This window comes from Cuculus canorus, chromosome 10, assembly GCF_017976375.1.
Source record: "Cuculus canorus isolate bCucCan1 chromosome 10, bCucCan1.pri, whole genome shotgun sequence".
Taxonomy (NCBI): Eukaryota; Metazoa; Chordata; class Aves; order Cuculiformes; family Cuculidae; genus Cuculus; species Cuculus canorus.
The window spans coordinates 19,883,223-19,901,253 of NC_071410.1; the positions used below are offsets into that span (position 1 = coordinate 19,883,223).

General features: G+C 37.4%; 1 protein-coding gene across 6 annotated transcripts in view; it reads right to left on the bottom strand.

Annotated features, from left to right (window-relative positions):
- Window positions 1-279: 279 nt before the first annotated feature.
- The window catches only part of LOC104060500 (phosphatidylinositol-binding clathrin assembly protein), a 31,318-nt gene continuing 13,566 nt past the window's right edge, over window positions 280-18,031 (bottom strand). For 3 of the 6 annotated variants that reach the window (XM_054075424.1, XM_054075426.1, XM_054075428.1), the window contains exons 8-22: window positions 17,559-17,600; window positions 13,312-13,397; window positions 12,118-12,241; window positions 11,457-11,593; window positions 11,067-11,170; window positions 10,059-10,205; window positions 9,549-9,608; window positions 9,347-9,457; window positions 8,343-8,459; window positions 8,225-8,255; window positions 7,619-7,739; window positions 5,728-5,751; window positions 5,543-5,599; window positions 5,107-5,214; window positions 280-4,709 (exon numbers count right to left, since the gene is read on the bottom strand). In XM_054075424.1, coding sequence (XP_053931399.1) covers window positions 4,695-4,709; window positions 5,107-5,214; window positions 5,543-5,599; window positions 5,728-5,751; window positions 7,619-7,739; window positions 8,225-8,255; window positions 8,343-8,459; window positions 9,347-9,457; window positions 9,549-9,608; window positions 10,059-10,205; window positions 11,067-11,170; window positions 11,457-11,593; window positions 12,118-12,241; window positions 13,312-13,397; window positions 17,559-17,600 — 1,284 coding nt within the window. In that variant the 3' untranslated portion in view covers window positions 280-4,694. The remainder of the gene's footprint in view (window positions 4,710-5,106; window positions 5,215-5,542; window positions 5,600-5,727; window positions 5,752-7,618; window positions 7,740-8,224; window positions 8,256-8,342; window positions 8,460-9,346; window positions 9,458-9,548; window positions 9,609-10,058; window positions 10,206-11,066; window positions 11,171-11,456; window positions 11,594-12,117; window positions 12,242-13,311; window positions 13,398-17,558; window positions 17,601-18,031) is intronic. The other 3 variants (XM_054075425.1, XM_054075427.1, XM_054075429.1) reach the window with 3 other exon arrangements.

An 18,031-nucleotide genomic window follows, 5' to 3' on the forward strand; every position in this document is an offset into this window, starting at 1 on the left:
CCTGCGAGGGCGCAGCGAGTGCCTGCAGGCACCCCATGCAAGGAGCCAGCTTTGGGGCTCCCCCTCAGTCACAACCCACAAGGGGAAATCAGGCACTCCTTCCCGAAGGAAAACCGGATCAAAAGAGAATGTCTAAGTGTAACCTGTAATCTGATTGAAGCAAAACACTGCAACAGCTGTAAATGCAGCAGGGGGAGAGAGTCTGGCTGAGCCGTCGGTGGTGGTGCTGCGAGGAGCACCATCCTAAGAACACCAAAAAAGCCCCAGGCCAAAGAACAGTCACACACACATTCCTTGCATGTGCTAAAGTTTATTTTTCTTCCAAAAGTTCTTTCATCAAGTAACTGAATATGAGCAGTTTTTAAAAAAGAAACAGTTTGTGTACTAACAAATTGTGAAGTTCCACAATTAAAATATCAACACAGCCAGTCTTGTGCTTCGGCTTCTTTTTAAAAAAATTATTAATTCATAGAACATAAACCTTCAAAAGTTTTTTTTCCAGTTTGTGGTAGTATATTTTCCACACATTCTGTATTCTTATAAAATGAAGGAACGCACATAAAGGAAGAGCTGTACAAGAATACACCTGAAAAAAAGCCCCAACAACCTAAATTATTGTAGCTCCTTTTAAATAAATACCCAATAAAAGGCACAAACCTGTTCTGAGGAAAAAACATAACATACAAAACAAGACCAATTAAATAAATAATGTAAAGTGGGGGTTGGGGTGAGGGAAATCTGTTCCAGCACCTATTCTGTCATTGCTCCAAGACTAAATTCCAGCCAAAGATTTGGTAAAGGATTAAAACTTAATTGTAAGGATACATGTTTGAAATCTACTGAAAGATCAGGTGTTACAATTCCTGCTGTAACTGTACCAGTTACTACAATCTCTTTAAATAAATGACCATGAGACTCCACATAGAGTAGTGATGCCGTGATGTATATATCAACAACAAGTGAGATACAGCTCCAGAGTAACAGCGACAGGGTTGCTATACCCCTGGCTATCAGTAAAGTATAAATGGTAACACATACACAGTTTCCATTGCTCAAAAATATAATCTTTTAAATGGAAATAAATGACCGATACACAGTGCCTTTAAATGATGTCCTTATAATACAAACTACCCCAAACAAAGTTTTCCTTATTATGTACAAATTCAGCACCGATCCACAGTGCCTGCTATTCTAATGGTAGCCCCACCCTCCCTGCCACACATCAAAAAACCCAGAGGGGGATATACCCTGTACTCAACCCTGTAGTCAGAAGGTTTTTCGTTGCTGGGGTTTTTGTGTGTGTGTTTGTGGTTTGTTTTTGTTTTTTATTTATTTTTTTTTAAAACAAAAGTTCATTTGTTATTTCTACCTACAAGCGTTCTGCCACTATGTGCACAGAACTGAGATTTCTTGAGTACACATGCCCAAAATTAAGCAAAAAGTCAATGCAATAACTCCTTGGAGGCAAAGTTGGATTCTATTTAGAGAGCATTAGAAAACCCCAGTTACTTAAAAAGAGGTACACTTTCAAATCCAACAGGCCTAACACAATTAACCTCTCCAAGTTCCCCCAGAAGTTATCTTACGGTATATCCCATGAAAGACAGCCTCCCTGCAGCAGCATGAATCCCAGCAGTTCGGCTTGAATGACTCACTAAAGCACAACACAAAGCACACAGCATACTTCAAGTCTTCCTCCTTGTTCAGACAAACGTGGAGTGACATCTTAAGTTATCTGCTTTCTGAAGTTCTATTCAGAACAGGATTCTGATCAAACGAGGTGGAAGGGAAAGTCACATATTTATGTACATCTCTCTTCAGAGTTTCACTCATCATAACTACCATCCGCAATTCCTGTGGGCCATCACTCTCAAGAACTACCTTAGCCTTTGGAGTTTTTTGGAGAACAAGTTCTGAGCCATATAAGCCTCGCCAGCATGCTATGTCCTTGTTTTTTCACTTCTAATGTTATTTAAACCACAGTGCTCTGCCATTTTATGGGTTCCAGTATGCGCACAAAGAAGAGGCTTGGCAAAAAGCAGTCCTGTGCGCTCTTGTGCAGAGAGAAATGTGTAAAGCAATCTTTTCTTCATAAAGATAAATCCAAAAGCTGTATTTTAATGTACCAAACATTCTGAATAAGACTAAAAAGAAGGTAGCTTATAAAGTTTTTAGGATGTACTTTGTGGCTGTTTCTCCTTTTTTAATACTAAATAAATTGGTATCAGACAGCTTTGCTACAAGAAAGCATTCCAAAGGACCATTTAAAAAAAATAATCGAGAGCAGATCAGCAGTAGTGCAAACTGTACCTAGTACTAAATCCACTTCTGAGCAAAGTACATTCCAGATATTCAGAATGCTCTGCAATAAAGTTAACAAATATATAGTTTGCCAGGCATTTATTTGCATATTTTATTAAAATAACTGATTACTACTTACACAGCTCTGTATGAGAAGAGACTTAACAGCTTACAGTGCTAGAAATTACCTGCTTCTAGCACTCTCAGCTCTGTCATTAATGCCCAGACATTTATTACTACCATGTACTGGTCTAGTTTGAACTCAAAACTTTTCAATGCTGAACAACTCAGTGAAATTCACCATTTCTTAAATAAACAGTCCCCATAACACAATAACTCATTCTGGCATCTATTCCCCCATCACGTGATGTTAACTACAGGCACTGAAGAACTCACTGTTGAATTGTTCAACCCAGTAAAGGTAGATTAAAGCTTGAAGCCTTCTGTAATCCAAACTTAAACTGTTATATACTGGTCCAAATTATTTTAAAATCAATACACATTCCGAAACTCCAAGTCTTAAATTTCTGCTAGGTTACATTTCCCAGGACATTACTGGTTACAGATTCCAAGGGCTGGGTTGTTTGGTTTTTTAATTGTTTCAAGTTGTTTCACTTGGCAAAAATATGTATGTGGCATTAAGAGATACTACTTTTGCACTCTTTGGAGAGAATTAAGTGTTTAGAAAAAGAGAAGGCTTGTTCCCACTATGAGGGAAGTGCTGTGTTTTAGGAGTTCTCCTCAGGACGGTTTGACAAGGTTCTCAGGCCTATATGCATTTATACTGAGAGTTGGAGATATTTCTGCTTTTATAGACTCCTCAAAAGTCTACTCTGGAGGGCTATTTATTGTAACAATAAAAAACTTCATTTTTTGAAAACTCAGCTTTAATATTAATCATTAGTAAAAGTAATTTACAAGAGTCATTTGTGTATTCCGCCACAAAACTACTGGAACAAACGTTGCTCCTAGTCCCATGTACTTACTATAAACTTTTTTTTTAATGCTATGACTTTTTATCAGACATGGAAAAATACAAGATAAGGCATTTTCATAGCCGATTTCAGTTCTGGAGGAATACTGTTTAATACAAAAGACATGCCAGAAGTCTGTAGACATCCGACCCATCATGAATAGCATACTTCATAAATTAGTCGATTTAAAAAGATATTCCTCTCAAAGAGTCTAGATTTCTCAACATTGCATTTTTACCTTGAAATTACTACAGAAGAAAGATTACTGCAGCATTAAAGAAAAGATTATCTAAAAGTTTGCATATATTTACACATTTAAAAATAATTACTTTTACATGGTTTACAACTAGGTTCTTATTTTAGAAAAGCAGCACAAGCTACTCTCTACAGCTGGATAATTCCAATATAGTTACCAGTTGCATCAGCACTATTGCAAGGTTTGCTTCTTTTGACCTAATGGACTTCCAAAAATAAAAAAAAAAAGAAGACTGGATCTCTTGCCTCTTTTGCAGTTAGCAACAAGATTTTCCAATTGCTCCAATCTGCTGCTCTTGGAGATACCTCCATTCCTTACTCCAATGCTAGTTCTTCCTTCAACTATGAAAGATGTTCTCTGCAGGGAAGAGAACTCAACAGCAGTGCAGCTCCAGTCACCTGTTGGAGGCTGCTCGTGCTGTTCGGCAGCATACTTGTTCTCCGTACTCCATCACAGACTCTCAGCTCATATCAGAGCCTGGTTCTTTCAACCAGCCACATAACACTGACATAGCAATGGAGCAATTTGTTGTCTTTACTATATATACTTATATATATAATATATATGTAATATGTATATATCTTGTTGATTCACAGCATTTCAAACTCACATTATAAAGTTTGCAAATTACTATAAGCTATTCTAATGTGAAAAAGCTGTCTGATTTCACACAATATTGGCCTTACGATAAACGCAAGCATTGCTCTATCAGAATATTTATTAGAGCACTTAAAAAATTTATTGCTTAACTTCATTTGTGTTGTCTTGGTTAAAACAGCCACAGAATTTATGGAGAAAATAAATAGCTTTGACATCCTCTGTTAACTTCTCAAGTTATTCCACTGATGAATAAGGTTGTAGAGCAATCGCATAGTAACCCCTTCTTCTCAGCTTTGAAGATGATAAACCAGCTTGCACCTTCTGAGTCAATCTCAATGAAATAGTTAAAAAAAAAAATCAGCGAACAAACATGATTCACACTGCAGTGACTGTTATAAACAAGAATCTCTAAAGCATTGCAATCCAAAATAATATTGTATTATACAGGGAAAAAAGCATTGCCCTGTTCAGGAATACATCACGGAAAGACTGAAATTCAGTCGGTTTTTTTTTTTTTTCTCTCCAGTATTTGGTTGTTCTTGCATCTTGCTGCTTTGGCGGCTCTACATAAACTGTATCTGTGAAGCAGAGATTACATATTAATGCCACTTGCATAACACGTGGTTTCCCAGTCTTTTAGAATTATGAATCTATTCAACTGCCTTGTTTCTTGCGTATTAAGACTATGCGTTTTGGAACTTAAAAAAAAAATCCACAAAGAGCATCAAGACCAACATGGATGAGAGAGTACACAGTTTCTTCAATTTGGATGATCTTTCGTCCGTACTTTTTTCACTTCCCCACCACCTAATCCTTAAGAAAGCTTTCAACGCTGCTCTAAGTCAGTGCAACAAAAACAAGTATCCAGCTAATGTCATAGGAAGTCCAAATTAGCAGCCCTTTATAAAATATATTTGCTTTTACTAAGACTAAACTGTCAATGTTATCTCAAGATGGAAAAAAAAAAGAGCTCACCTGAGTTTCAGAAACAGGTGCAAAAGGATTTGTTGGCCTTAGACCAGGCTGTGTATACATCATTGACTGGGGTGCCATCAAAGGAGCAGCTCCAATCTGAGGAGGTACCTGTTAGAAAAACAACGCCCCCCCCCCCCCAAGACAGATATATTAGCTTCCAACTAATTCCAAAAGATACATCTTTTCACAGTGTAAATATAATAGAAAATAAGCATATAGCTACATGCACACACATAAGTAATAAAGACAAAGCTTTTAAAAATCTTGCTGTATAAAGTCTAGAGTTTGCATTGGAAGAGCTACCACACTCCACAACTACCAACCTTATGAAACAATACACGTAAGTGATTATTTGAGCATAATAATGTCTGTCATGAAACCCACTGGAGGAGACAACTAGTTTTTTTCAGGCATACAAGAGAGTCATGTTTCTTACCATTCCATATACAGGCACTTGAGGTGTGGTCAATGGGTATGTGATAGGAGCAGGTACCTTCAATCAAGAAAAGTTTAATGTATTTTGGATGCGCGCACATATACTAGTAATATATATATAAAAAAATGAAAAATACATCTTTCGATACTTAAAATAACCAACATATTTACAAGAAATTGACTTACATATCCAGGATAGTGTACTCCATTCTGGCACAGCAAAAGGAGTAAGGACAGAAAATTATTTAAGAGGTATTAGAACTGGAAATTCTAACCAAGGGATGGATTCAAGTTCAATACCACAACTGTCCGTGACTACGCTCAAGTAATTTATTAAAGTGAGCAGGAAAAATGCAAGAACAGTAAAAGCAGTAACTACACCTGCTAACTTGGATAGACTCCCTGCCTAGAAAGCTGTCAGTAATGAGACCGCAAAAATACATATTTTACTAAATCTAGCCAGATTTGACTATATTGCTTGCGCCAACATTTGTGTGAGAAGCTTTTAGAGGACATGTCATGCAATAATCCTTTTTCCTCTCATTACACGTCAGGAAAGCACAGAAAAAAGTAGAGGAAGCCAGTGACCATTCAGCTTAAGAAATAAACAGCAACAGACATGTGGTCTGGTAAATGTTGCTAACATGCTAGTAATGTGAAAAACAAAAGTATCAGTAATTCAGCTGGTAATAACTTGTATCAAATTATGTTCACAGGCACGATGACACGCATTTCATATTGCCATGCATTGTTAAGTAGTGCTAATTATACTAAAAATGGAGCGCTAGTTAAAATACTTGACGATGAAAGAGCAGGCAGACTCTACACAAACTGGAGGGGTAGTACTCTTGAATGCCACAGACCAAGCCAGGACCAGTTACGTCTTTCCAACAGCAGATCATTGGTTTTAAAGATGCTCATAGCTGAGCTGGTTCTTTGCATCATTAATGGCTGTAATTCCACGTGAATGCACAGATATCTGGCATAAAGCCCTTGAATGCTTAGACCAGAAAGTACTGAACATAAGCATCAAGAAACAAATGCACACAACCTAAATCCAGTGAATGGTGAGTGCTAATGTGCCCTCTATCTTTCAAAAAGAAAAATGCATCAGCACTCTCAACAATGTGTTCTAGAGCACCAAGAGAGGATAAAAAGATTTTACCATCTTGAAAGTGTTACAAAACATTGCTATACAAAGGAGACATCCTCTCAGGTGAATTTTTGAGTTTTGAGTTTGGGTCCAATACTGGATTTAATGTTCTACTCAACTTTGACAATTTTGAATTAGCATACTAACATAAGATGAGGAAAATATGCGTTACAGGCAATGCTATTGGAAAATGAAGTCAGACAGCAGTCCAAATTCACAGCAAATGCAGCAATTACCTAGTTGTACAAATAACTGGGATGAACACGCTACTTCCCTCTATTTCAAACAAATCACTTCTGAACAGCTATAAATAGAAGACACTTGAAAATATTTCTTTTAAAAGCACAGGGAAAATCATTTCCCAACAAATATCCCTCCAACAAATGAAAATTATTCATTTAAACAATTACAAAACTTCCACTTAGCACTTTGTACTGTGTTAAAAATACAGAACTGCTGTTGAGCACTATCAAAAGGCCAAAGTGTTGCTTGACCTGACAATTAAGGTGCCTTGCACGAGCTGCAGCAGTGTTTCATGTGATAAAACTGAAACAGGAGCAAAAACTAGAAAGAACCACAGTTTTGCCCTTGCAACATTCTTAAAAGGCACATGTGAAGTGGGGTGGTTGTGGGGGAGTCCCAAAGATGCACATCACATTTCTGGTTTGGGGTCTTTGTTTCTATTTAGAAAGAACTTACGAACTAAGAGAGACTGATATAATTAATTCTTTGATCGGTTTTACACTGAGGGGAGACAACGCATACTAAAATCTCTACCTCATTTTCTGTGAGAAGTGATCCTACAAGCGCTCCCCCCGCCCGCAGTCTTGTCTCAAACAGCCTTTGCTATTCTTTTAAAGTTAATTCAAGCAGAAAAGTAGCATTTGCTAGAATGAAGCCCAATTTCAATAGGACAGAAATTACCATATGGGGAATAGTGGGTAAGGGAGTAGGATTCCATGTGGTCGATGTGCTTGTTTTTGCTTGCCAGTTTGTTCCACCAGTAAGTTTTTTCTCTGTAGGCTGGGTCCACTGCATATCTGATCTAAAATGAAACTGTGGTATTAGTTTTCAGAGACTCAACTGCTAGAGTAACAACGTCATAAAGGAAAATCCAAACATGCCTTACTACATGCACAGACCTGAAATCTATGAGTGGAAGAAACACTCAGAATTTCAGTAACTACTGTTTCAGCAAGCATGAAGCCTAGGGGTTCTGTTGGTGTTAAAAGTAAACCATCACTACTGCACTGTACAGCATAATGATTAACTGGAGTTTCATGTAACTGCAAGATCTTTTATGGTGCTTCATAAAAATACTTAAATAAAAATGCAACAATTGAAAACTAAAGTGAATTACTTCAAAAGTTAAGGCTGTTATGGCGACTGACCACAAACCCACACTTGCAATGCTGTTCTTGGTATCAGATTACTTTCAAGAGCTGAGACTCGTGTCATGTTAGTGCTGTTAAACTGTGCCACAGACTACCAAACAGTCCTGTCAGAACACAAGTACATATATGCACTTACCTTTTGGACGGAGTTCCTCCAAAGCCAAGATCTGAGGGGGAAGAAAAACAGACCAAATCCCATTGTTTTGTTTTCAGTAACAAATGGGAAAGTTAAATTTAAAAGCTTCACCACTTACTTCCCACTAGATTAGCAAGAGAAGAATCAAGGTCATTTCCCAAAATTTTTCCGCTTTGCTGGTTGGCTGAAGTGGCTCTTTGACTTTGTGGTGGTACTGTGGGTTGCAATACTTCATCTAGAAAGTTAAAAGCTAGACAAAGAACATAAAAGCAACTTCAAGCAGTTACATTTCATTTAATAAGAGACATCTATAGGGCTGGGAGCTATTTTCTTTCTAGAACACTAAGTACTTCATTAGTTCCTAAGAACCTAAGAACTAAGGTTCAACACGCAGGAAGCATTTAAGGCTTAGACAGAATAGTTTAACTTCTTATTTTTTATGGAATACTATATTGTAGCTTCAATCTAGCAGGATCTTTAATTTTACTTTAGAAGTAACTGATTTTTTTTTTTTAATTAAGAGAAAACTCCCCTAGAACCAAAGAAGGAAGGTTGTTAAAGACAATTTCAAAGGTTTCTTGTAACAATATAGCAGTCATCTCATGATACTGCTAGTATCCTAAACGTACACAAGACTTCCTTTGCTGTGTTTTCATGAAAACTTTGAATATACGAGCAAAAGAGCATCAACCAAGAGAGAGATCATAACTCAGCTATTCTTCAAGCAACACACACACAAATATTTTCAGATTTTATTTTTTTAAGTAGAATGCCTCACAATGAGGTTAAAGGGAACTTGTTATAATATATAAAAGGAAAACACTGATGGCATAAGCATTGAAAACAGACTAACATAAGCTTACCCGTTAGGAGATATCCAGAGGGCCATGTTCAAAGTTCATTTCCCCAAAAAGAGAGGAACAGTTATTAGACAGATTAGTCAAAGCTAATTGTAAAGCAAATAACTACTACTGAACTGATTGCCTGTTATCTTATCAGCCCTATAATCAGTTTGCAAATGTATTAAGTTAGTAAATTTTGAACCGCAACAGCAATTACAATTAAAAGTTCTTAAGCAATTGTTGCCCGTAGGGTGTTAATTAGCCATAAGCTAGCTTTTACCACTTGCAGTCTTGTACTCTGGTGCCGTAGATTTTCCTCCAAAAACAGCATCAAAATCCACTGTAATTGTTGAAGAGGTGGTACTTGGAGGAGCTGAATGAAGAGCAAAACCTGGAAAAAAAAAAGTGTAATCAAATACACCTATGGAGTAATAGCACTCATTACAGTGAAATCAAAGTTAAAAGGAAAAAAATCAAATTACCATCAACAGTCAGAGGTTGATACAGAGAACCATACGTAGGCTTATGACTACTAAAGTCATCTTTGTAAAAAGAGAGAAGAAAATAAGATCAGTTTAAGAGAAAAAGGAAGAGGGGCCCCCAAAATTAAGCCTGCAGTTAATTTTTTTTTTTTAATTAAAAAATGGGGGTTTTTTGTTTAGCAAATGTTAAAAGCTCAAGTAATGCCTGTATTCCCCACTGCAAAAGAGAAAGAAGACTGCAGTTTGAAAGAAATCGGCAAAAATTCCAGCAACACTGCAAGCCTTAGTATGTCTAAGTTGGGGAAGCTATACGAGTTACTTTAATTGTAGAACTAAAACTTTATGGAAACCGTTTGTTTACTACATCTGGAGTTAATGCACCATTTTGACTTGTTAATAAAAAGTGAAGATTGGTGCAAGCCACAGAAATATTACACAGCCCAGTTTTTTAGCACTATTATCTCCAGTTGCAAAGAAATTACATGGGTTGGTTTGTTTGGGTTTTTTTACCACTAAACAGTTCCACTGTTTGTTTGGAGGAAAAAGTGGAATTGATGAAAGGGGTGGTAGATTTTACAGCTTCTTCAACTGGCTTCATGTCAAAGATGTCCAGATGAGGTGGAGAACCAACACAACCATTTGAGGACGAGAAAGGACCTTTCAGATGCAGAAGTGAAGGAAAGAATAGAGAGCACAAATAATGGAGAAGAAAAACAGACTGAAGTGATTGAACATGAGAATCTCTAGACAAAATCAAACTATAAATATTCAACCCAGTGATCAGCCCACTAAAGATACAAATTCTTAGTTTCAGATTAACATGTTAGTAGATCTTTCTTTAAAGAAAATAATTCTAGTATTGCCATTGGGTGGCAGGGAAAGAATGACAGATTTATTGATGAAGAAAGTTAGACACTAATAATCTAACTTTAAATAGCACAAAACAGTATCAGTTCCACCTATTAAAGTACCAACACTTACAATGGTGTTAACATTGCCTTACTTCAGCATTTACGACATTTCTTTGACATCTATCCTGACTTTCCTTAGAGAGATGGGTGAGGGTTCAGAGAATGCTGTGCCCAAGAAAGCTGGGAACAACAGCTTTGTTAGAAGAACTCTGAAGACATCAACACCTTTTAAATGAAAAGTGTATTAAATATCACTTAACAGAATGGAAATACTAGTCCAGAGTCTTTTCAGTTATAACTGATTAGTTTCTGTTTCACAGCATTTTTAAACCTCAACTTTTAGTTGTGTTTGAGCAGCTCATTCATTCCATCACTGCACATTGACACTATTGCTATGTGTTAAAAAAAAATAAAAACCTAACTTTTCTATACCAGTTTGCCAGACCTTTCGGATAACTTATTTTACATTATCTCAGGGCAGGAATGTTTGGATGACCCATAATTAATTGAATTTACACCTTTAACCCTACATACAAATCTGTGTTTTATTCTTGCATTCTAAGAATTGACCTATCATTTAAACAGCCAAATCACTGTATCGGCTCACCTCCCCAAGCGCTGTTTGCTGACGTTGATATTGCAGGAGTACTTTGCACAGTTGGAACAAATGCAGGCTGAAGATCAAAAAGATCACTAGAAAGGTTGGGCATGCTAAATGAGAGAGAAACATTAAGCTATGTAATACACATTGCATTTTTATGTTAAATGGACACTTAGACCAATCTCGATTTCTCTTGTTGACTAGTAGCTCAATAATTGTGATACAAAACAAAACTAGTAGTTAAGCACTTATTAACTAATACTAAAATTCCTGTGACCGCATCAGAAAATCATCAATAAAAGGCTATTCTTGAAAACTACCTGAGGAGAATCTAGGAGCAGTCGATTGTGGAACTACAGACCAACACAATCAGAAAGCAAAGCAAGCATTTCTCACCTATTTGTTGTGGGTGCTGGTACTGCAAAAATGTCAGCAGCTACAGCGGTATTCACACTTTTCCCTGATAAGGTGCTTGGGGATGCTGATGATGAGGTGGAATTTGATACTACAGAAATCTCTCTTAATCGCTGCTCCTGAAAGACCGGATAGTTTGCATTCAGTTTTATTTATTTATTAACACTTCAGTCCTGAAAACCTTTTCCAATAAGAAATTTTAAACTAGCAAAATAAAAATCTAGTTTATATTGTTAATTTTAGGGTTAAATCCCTCATTATTTCTAGATACGCCCACTGTGTTTATACAGCACAGGTCAAAGCACAGGTTTATGCTCTACATTACTTATACTCCTCAAACAAAATGTCAAGTGAGCTGGCAAGCTTTCCCACCCCTCAAATGAAAATCTTTGAGATAAATAACCATCTCTTGTAAGGAAGATTATAAACTATTTATATCTGCTGTTACTTAACTCGCGCTCCTCACAGAAGGGTCACCATATACTTGGCAGCCATCACACTCGCATCCTACAGAATCATGCCTTCTCTTTTCAAGATGAGAATTCCCCCAATACACACTGCTTTAAGCCAATCCTGGTTTTCACCTACATCTTATTAAAATAATATAAAATCTCAGAACACAAACTCATGAAAAACATAGTACCTTAAGTGCCTGTAGTCTAGCTTGTTCTTCCTCCAATGCTTGCTGCTTTTCCTTCTCATCCATCCTGCTAAATGACATTCCTGTGTTGGCAAGTGTCGAAACAGCACTGGATAGGGCACTAGCTCTAAAAACAGTCATAATTTTAAAAAGTTTAATTAAGAAATACAGTCACATATACATCACTTAGGCACTTTAATCAAGTGCCTTATCTAGTTGTGTCATTCCCCCTCTGCTCTTCCTTCTCTAGTGTTTCCTTCTATTACTCTTGGTACACAAAAACAGACACTTCAATAATGATGGAGTTTGGTGAAAAAGTGTCATGAGTACACAGGATTACTCCCTCAGGCTTCAGCGTGTAGGAACTGGAAAGTGCAGAACATACCAGTTGTCTTTTTTCTTTAACTTCACATAGTCTAGACCGGAATTCTATTCCGTTCAGTTGGCAGAGGCACAGAAAGCTTGTCCGTACACATTATACATACAACAAGCAAAGAAAGCACAGAAGTTATTCCCTATACGGTATTCTTTTTATCACAATATCGTGTAGTGAATCCTCAGATATTTGGAGAAAAAAAAAAAATACTAGAGGACCAAGATGGCAGTTCAGGAATGTAGCTTACGCTGATGCATTTATCAATAATTACCAAAGTTCTGGGAGAGAACGCCTATGCCAGAGACCTGCAGCTCTTCAGTCAGAGGTACTGTTCACACATTAATACCATACTTGACAGAGTAACACAATTCCTGTCAGCACAAAGCATCTCAGCTGGTTTGGCTGTTCTAAGAAGGGACTGAAGAACTATAAGCATGTTAAGATAAATTCAAGGTCCGAGATAGCAAAAATAAAAACCATCCTATTTTGGGTAAAGAGCACCTCAAAATCCAGATATTGAGAATTCTTAAAAGTCAAAGGATTTCAAGCAAGTAAAAGCTTAACAGAACAATACACAGGTCTCAGCTCAGTGGCTTATTACAGCACAGTAAGCCTGCCAGAGATACAAGTAGATATATCTCGATTTCAAATATGACTACCCTGCCATACTACTCACTAGATGCTTCATTTATACTTCTAGAAAGATACATTTGGAAGCGGGTGAAATTCAAGGAGAACACCAAATGACTGCACCCTGAAAGTTCTTAGTATGAATATCAAATTCTAAGTATCGGCATCCCTGTAATTCACTAGGTGCTCACCTGCTGGCAGCAGAGACTTCTTTTGTTTTCTTTCCCTCCACAGAGGCCAAATGCTGTTCCAGTGCTTCAAGCAAGCTGCTCGGTGCCTAGAGTCAAAGCATTTATAAAACACTGCTTTTAAACATATCATTGTTTAGCACACAGATTAGTTTCCTTATCCACTCCACTAACAACAAAACACCACACATCAACAATTATGCCTTTGGGTTTTGCTGCCATCCTGCACACCTGAATTCCATCTACACAGCTGTGGTTCTTTAAAAGTAGCAGCACCCCAGAGACACGAAATAAGGATTACCCCAGAGTAGGTATGCTTCTGTGTACATAAGCTGCATTCTTGGTTTTGGCAAGAGTATTTGCTATGTTAAGACTGATCCAATAACCACAGCTGATTAAGCACTACACTCTTAAACTTGCAGAAGTACCAAAACGAAGCCTTTACATTTTTAATCCTCTCCACCCCACTTCCCTCCCCCCCACCCCCGGCAACAAAAAGCCAATCGCTTCTCAAATATACTTACAGTCTTGCATTAGAAACCCTTGACTACAGCAGAATGTTAGGTTTGATTTAAAAAGCAATCAAATTCAACCTGATCTCAACAGCAGAATTACAGACTAAGCAGCTATTCAACACATGTCTACACAACAAGCCAACTCAATTATTCCAAAGTTTTTGGTAACCTACAACATTAAAAACAAGCAAAATCACTCCAAATAGTTGTTTTCCTGGTGGGTGAATCCACCGAGAAAGTATTGGTCATGAGACATTTTTAAACATTAAGCTATCTTTTAAAGCAATGAAGAAGATTCCAAAAAACAGGCTTCTTGCCACTTAAATCCAGCAGGAAGTCAGACACCTCATGTAAGACTTGAGACCTAAATAAGGTTTAGCTGACCAACGCTTACAAGCTTACCAAGACTTTTGAGAGCACAGTCATGTCATTATTCAGTAGACAAGACAGAGACTTTAACTGATAAGTAACAGAAAAGAGCAAGATTAAAACATACAGACTGAGGCACACTAGAGCTGCTTTAGTTCCTACAGAAAACAAGAAAAAAGTGCCAACCACCACCTGGCATCTTTCTGCCACAGACATGTACCCACTACAAAAATAATTCTTCCATAAAAATTAAATTTGAAATCATCTTGATTATACAGCCTTAGTATGGATTAAGATTTCTCCAAATGACCCCAAAAAACAGTCTCCAGCAAGTAAAATTTTGAAGCTGGCACTTTTAGAAGAGGTCATTGCCTTGCTATTCCAGCCACATTGCTTTCTTCACTCTGAACTATACAGTCCATACTCCATAAAACAGGCAAAATAAATCCTACTGCAGATTCAGATGAAGGGAACAGATCTCTAAAGTTTTAATCCCTTTGCCAGCAAAGTCCTCCTAATCTGGCAGGGCTGCAAAGGCATTAAGCCTCTGTTACCACTTGCCAACTTTCAGTAGGTAGAACAGATATGACAGACATTGTTTGGAAGAAAAACAAGCTTGCCCTTGCTAGCCTGCACCAAAAGCTAGACTTAAGTATTTCCCAGAAAAAGGAAAAATATTCATCACGCTAGGCTCTGGCAAGTTCCCCTCAGAAATACTGCGCACAATCCTAGCTTCCCACATTCAATGAAGGCTAATTCAAGCTATAAGAGATGTGAAGAAAAGCAATTAGAATAATCCTATAAAACTGCCTGGCTTGAAGTTAAGGCCCGAGTTCATACTTCTGTCTATAAATAGAGCTAGGTAAGCTAAGACAGTGTAGGTACCTCAACAACAGGTCATGAATAAATTCTGAGTTCAAACTAGACAGCTAAATCCCAAGGGGGAACGTTCCAAAATTCCTTTCTGGAAAGGTAGCAGGAAAAAAAAAACCAAACGCACCCACACAAACTAAAGAACCCCACACTTACACCTTTCAGGAGGAACAATAGTGTGCAAAAGGTATTGCATGACACAGCTAGATGGATAATCTTAATAGCAGATTATACGCTTAATTCCAGAAAGTTTTTCCTAGTCATCTTTTTTTTCAAGGCCATGTGAAACTTATCTGTATGGAAAAGCGTATTTTATACCTACTGTTCCTAAAACCCCCTCAACTACCTTCTCAGCACAAAACCTAAAATAAAACAACTAACTTCTGCCGCAGACATCCAACAGAACACAGATGAAATTCTGAGTGAACAGACCTTGGTTTTTTTCTGTCAGACAAGATGCCTGGGCTGACAGACAGACAGTATGACTTTAAAAAGGCTGTATTTTATGACCTGGCCTCCCTCCCCCATCTGATAGACTAACATACGTACAGAGGAAAGTGAACAGGCTGCACTCATGAAATACAGTAACAACTATAAAGCGAAAGTAAGCAACTTCATTGTGAAGCAGGGCACCTACAAAGGAAAATAGTTTCTCTGTAGGAACTGGCAAAGAAGTGGCAGTAGTGTGAACATCAGAATCAAGGAAGGAAAATGGTTATACAGTAGCAGTAATAATAAACCTCTAAAGAGACAAAACCATTGTTGTCAGGAACAGCTTCAGGAAACTGAAGAGCACGTATCCCAGAACGGAATGTACACCAGAAAAATTAAACAAAGCATTTGGGAAAAAACTAAATATTGCAGACCAGAAGAGAAACAAAAGACACAATCCCGCCAGAACTTATTTCAGAAAGACAGGCATGCTGAAAATTAAATTTTTGTGAAAGCCTAGCATTAAGAAATTTTAGTGAATTCCTTTAATGCGGCACTAAATTGATGGGCAATTATTTGACTCTTATTAAGTGCCATGAAAATTACTTTGGAAGTGTAATGCTTAACAGTGGCACTGAAATTGCCCAAATACACAGGATACTGACATCTACCACCACAGTTCAGAGTTGCCTTTCATGTCTAAGTGCACTTAAAGCAAAATAGCTGAGCTATTAGAAAAAAACGTTGTGAGAACAGTAGATAAAGTGTTTTGTTCACTGAAAATTTCAGATATAAAAAGCAACAAAATGAAGTTAAATCCCCTATTGGCAGTAAATCAAAAAAAGCCCTGCTTTGAAGAGCCTTATAATGACCCAATTAACTGGACAAGTGCACACAAAGCCAGTGAAGTATAACTTCAGACTGGAGGATAATTTCATTAGCATTATACAGACCAGCTGAATACTGCAATACTAATCAAAAGAGTAAGATGCTAAGATCAAACACCAATAGAAAACATCAAACTACTGTTTTCACTCATTACATGCTTTTACCCTGCTAGTTATAGCCCTATTTCTTTCCTACCACAAAGCCATAGAAGTTCTTAAATGGGTTAAATTAATTGCTAGGAGCAAGCACTAGATTCGTACTTTGAAACATGTAGTATTTCAGAGGGAAACCACATTGAAGGCTGTAATGAACATCACTGACTGACGATGGAAGTTCGTAGTTTTATTAAAGAGACACTGTGATCAAGTTTAGACAAATCTTCACAGTAGATATTTTTTACCCAATTAATCCATGATATTTGATTTTGTGAAGGTAGTGTAGGATTAGATGCATCTGTTCCAAGTTTACACATTAGATTAACTGCTTTCCACTGACTCCACATAAACAGCTTGAGTACTCTAGATCTCAAAGGTACTCCAATTCATTGCCTGACCAGCTGCCATTTATTCTACCCACCAGGTGACCCTGAGATACAGAAAGGATACCAAATACCTCTGTCCTGTTGGGGTGCACCTAGGTTAGAAATACAATGTCCCTAGGAACTGAAGGAATTTGCAAATTTATCCTCACTAGCTGTTCCCCTGCATTCCATCTTTTAAACTAAGTGTTCCAGCTGTATTGTGTGTGTCCTTCATACTACTGAGTAATATCAAAGCCAATGTAAGTGCTGATATAGAAACAAAGGTATTCAGATCTCAAGGGAAAGAAAAAAATCCTTGACCGAACAAGGTAACTGATCTTTGAGTCTGTTGGAAGAAGTAACAGTGAAGTGGAAGGTTTTCCTCAAAGCATGGCAAGATGCTTGTGGCTTACATGCCATTGAATCCTCTGTGATAAAACCCAAAAGTTCCTGAAAAATATTATTTGTGGGTTTTTTTGCTTTAAGCAACTGAAAAACCTTATCAAGAGCTGCAAATGTACTGAGTACATTTAATCTATGTGAAGAGTCACCAGACATTTCCCCGTATATAATTACACAGCAGAGAATCCGCTCTTGAGACACAAACTTTAAAACCACAAATAATTAGGTTAATAAATGTTGTGTACACTAACCTGAGTAAGATCTGGAATGTCACCCTGATCGATTCCAACTTGCTGGGTTTACAAAAAAAAGAAAGAAAAATAAAGTACGTTACTACATGCAGTGGCAATGAAAATAAAAACCAGTGATGTCTGAATGCTACGTAGAAACTAATACACTGAAAAGGGATATTCATAACTTTCTGAACTGGTACGAGTTTCACTAGGAACACACTTTGGAACTCACAACTGCATTAAACTGCATCTCAAAGCAAACTCAACTTTCATCCAAGCCTAACTTTTTCATGTATAAAAGCTAACTGGGAGCATTAGAAACACCCACAAGGCTTTCCGGAACTACTTCTCCATTTTGAGCAGTTCCAGTAAACTAGAGCACTGGAAATAGACTGTAATATTCAGTTCATACGTTTTGGACCAGTAAAATTTAATTGCACTTCAGAAAGTTTACTATGTTATCTGGCTAATAAAACAGATACTCACTTCCT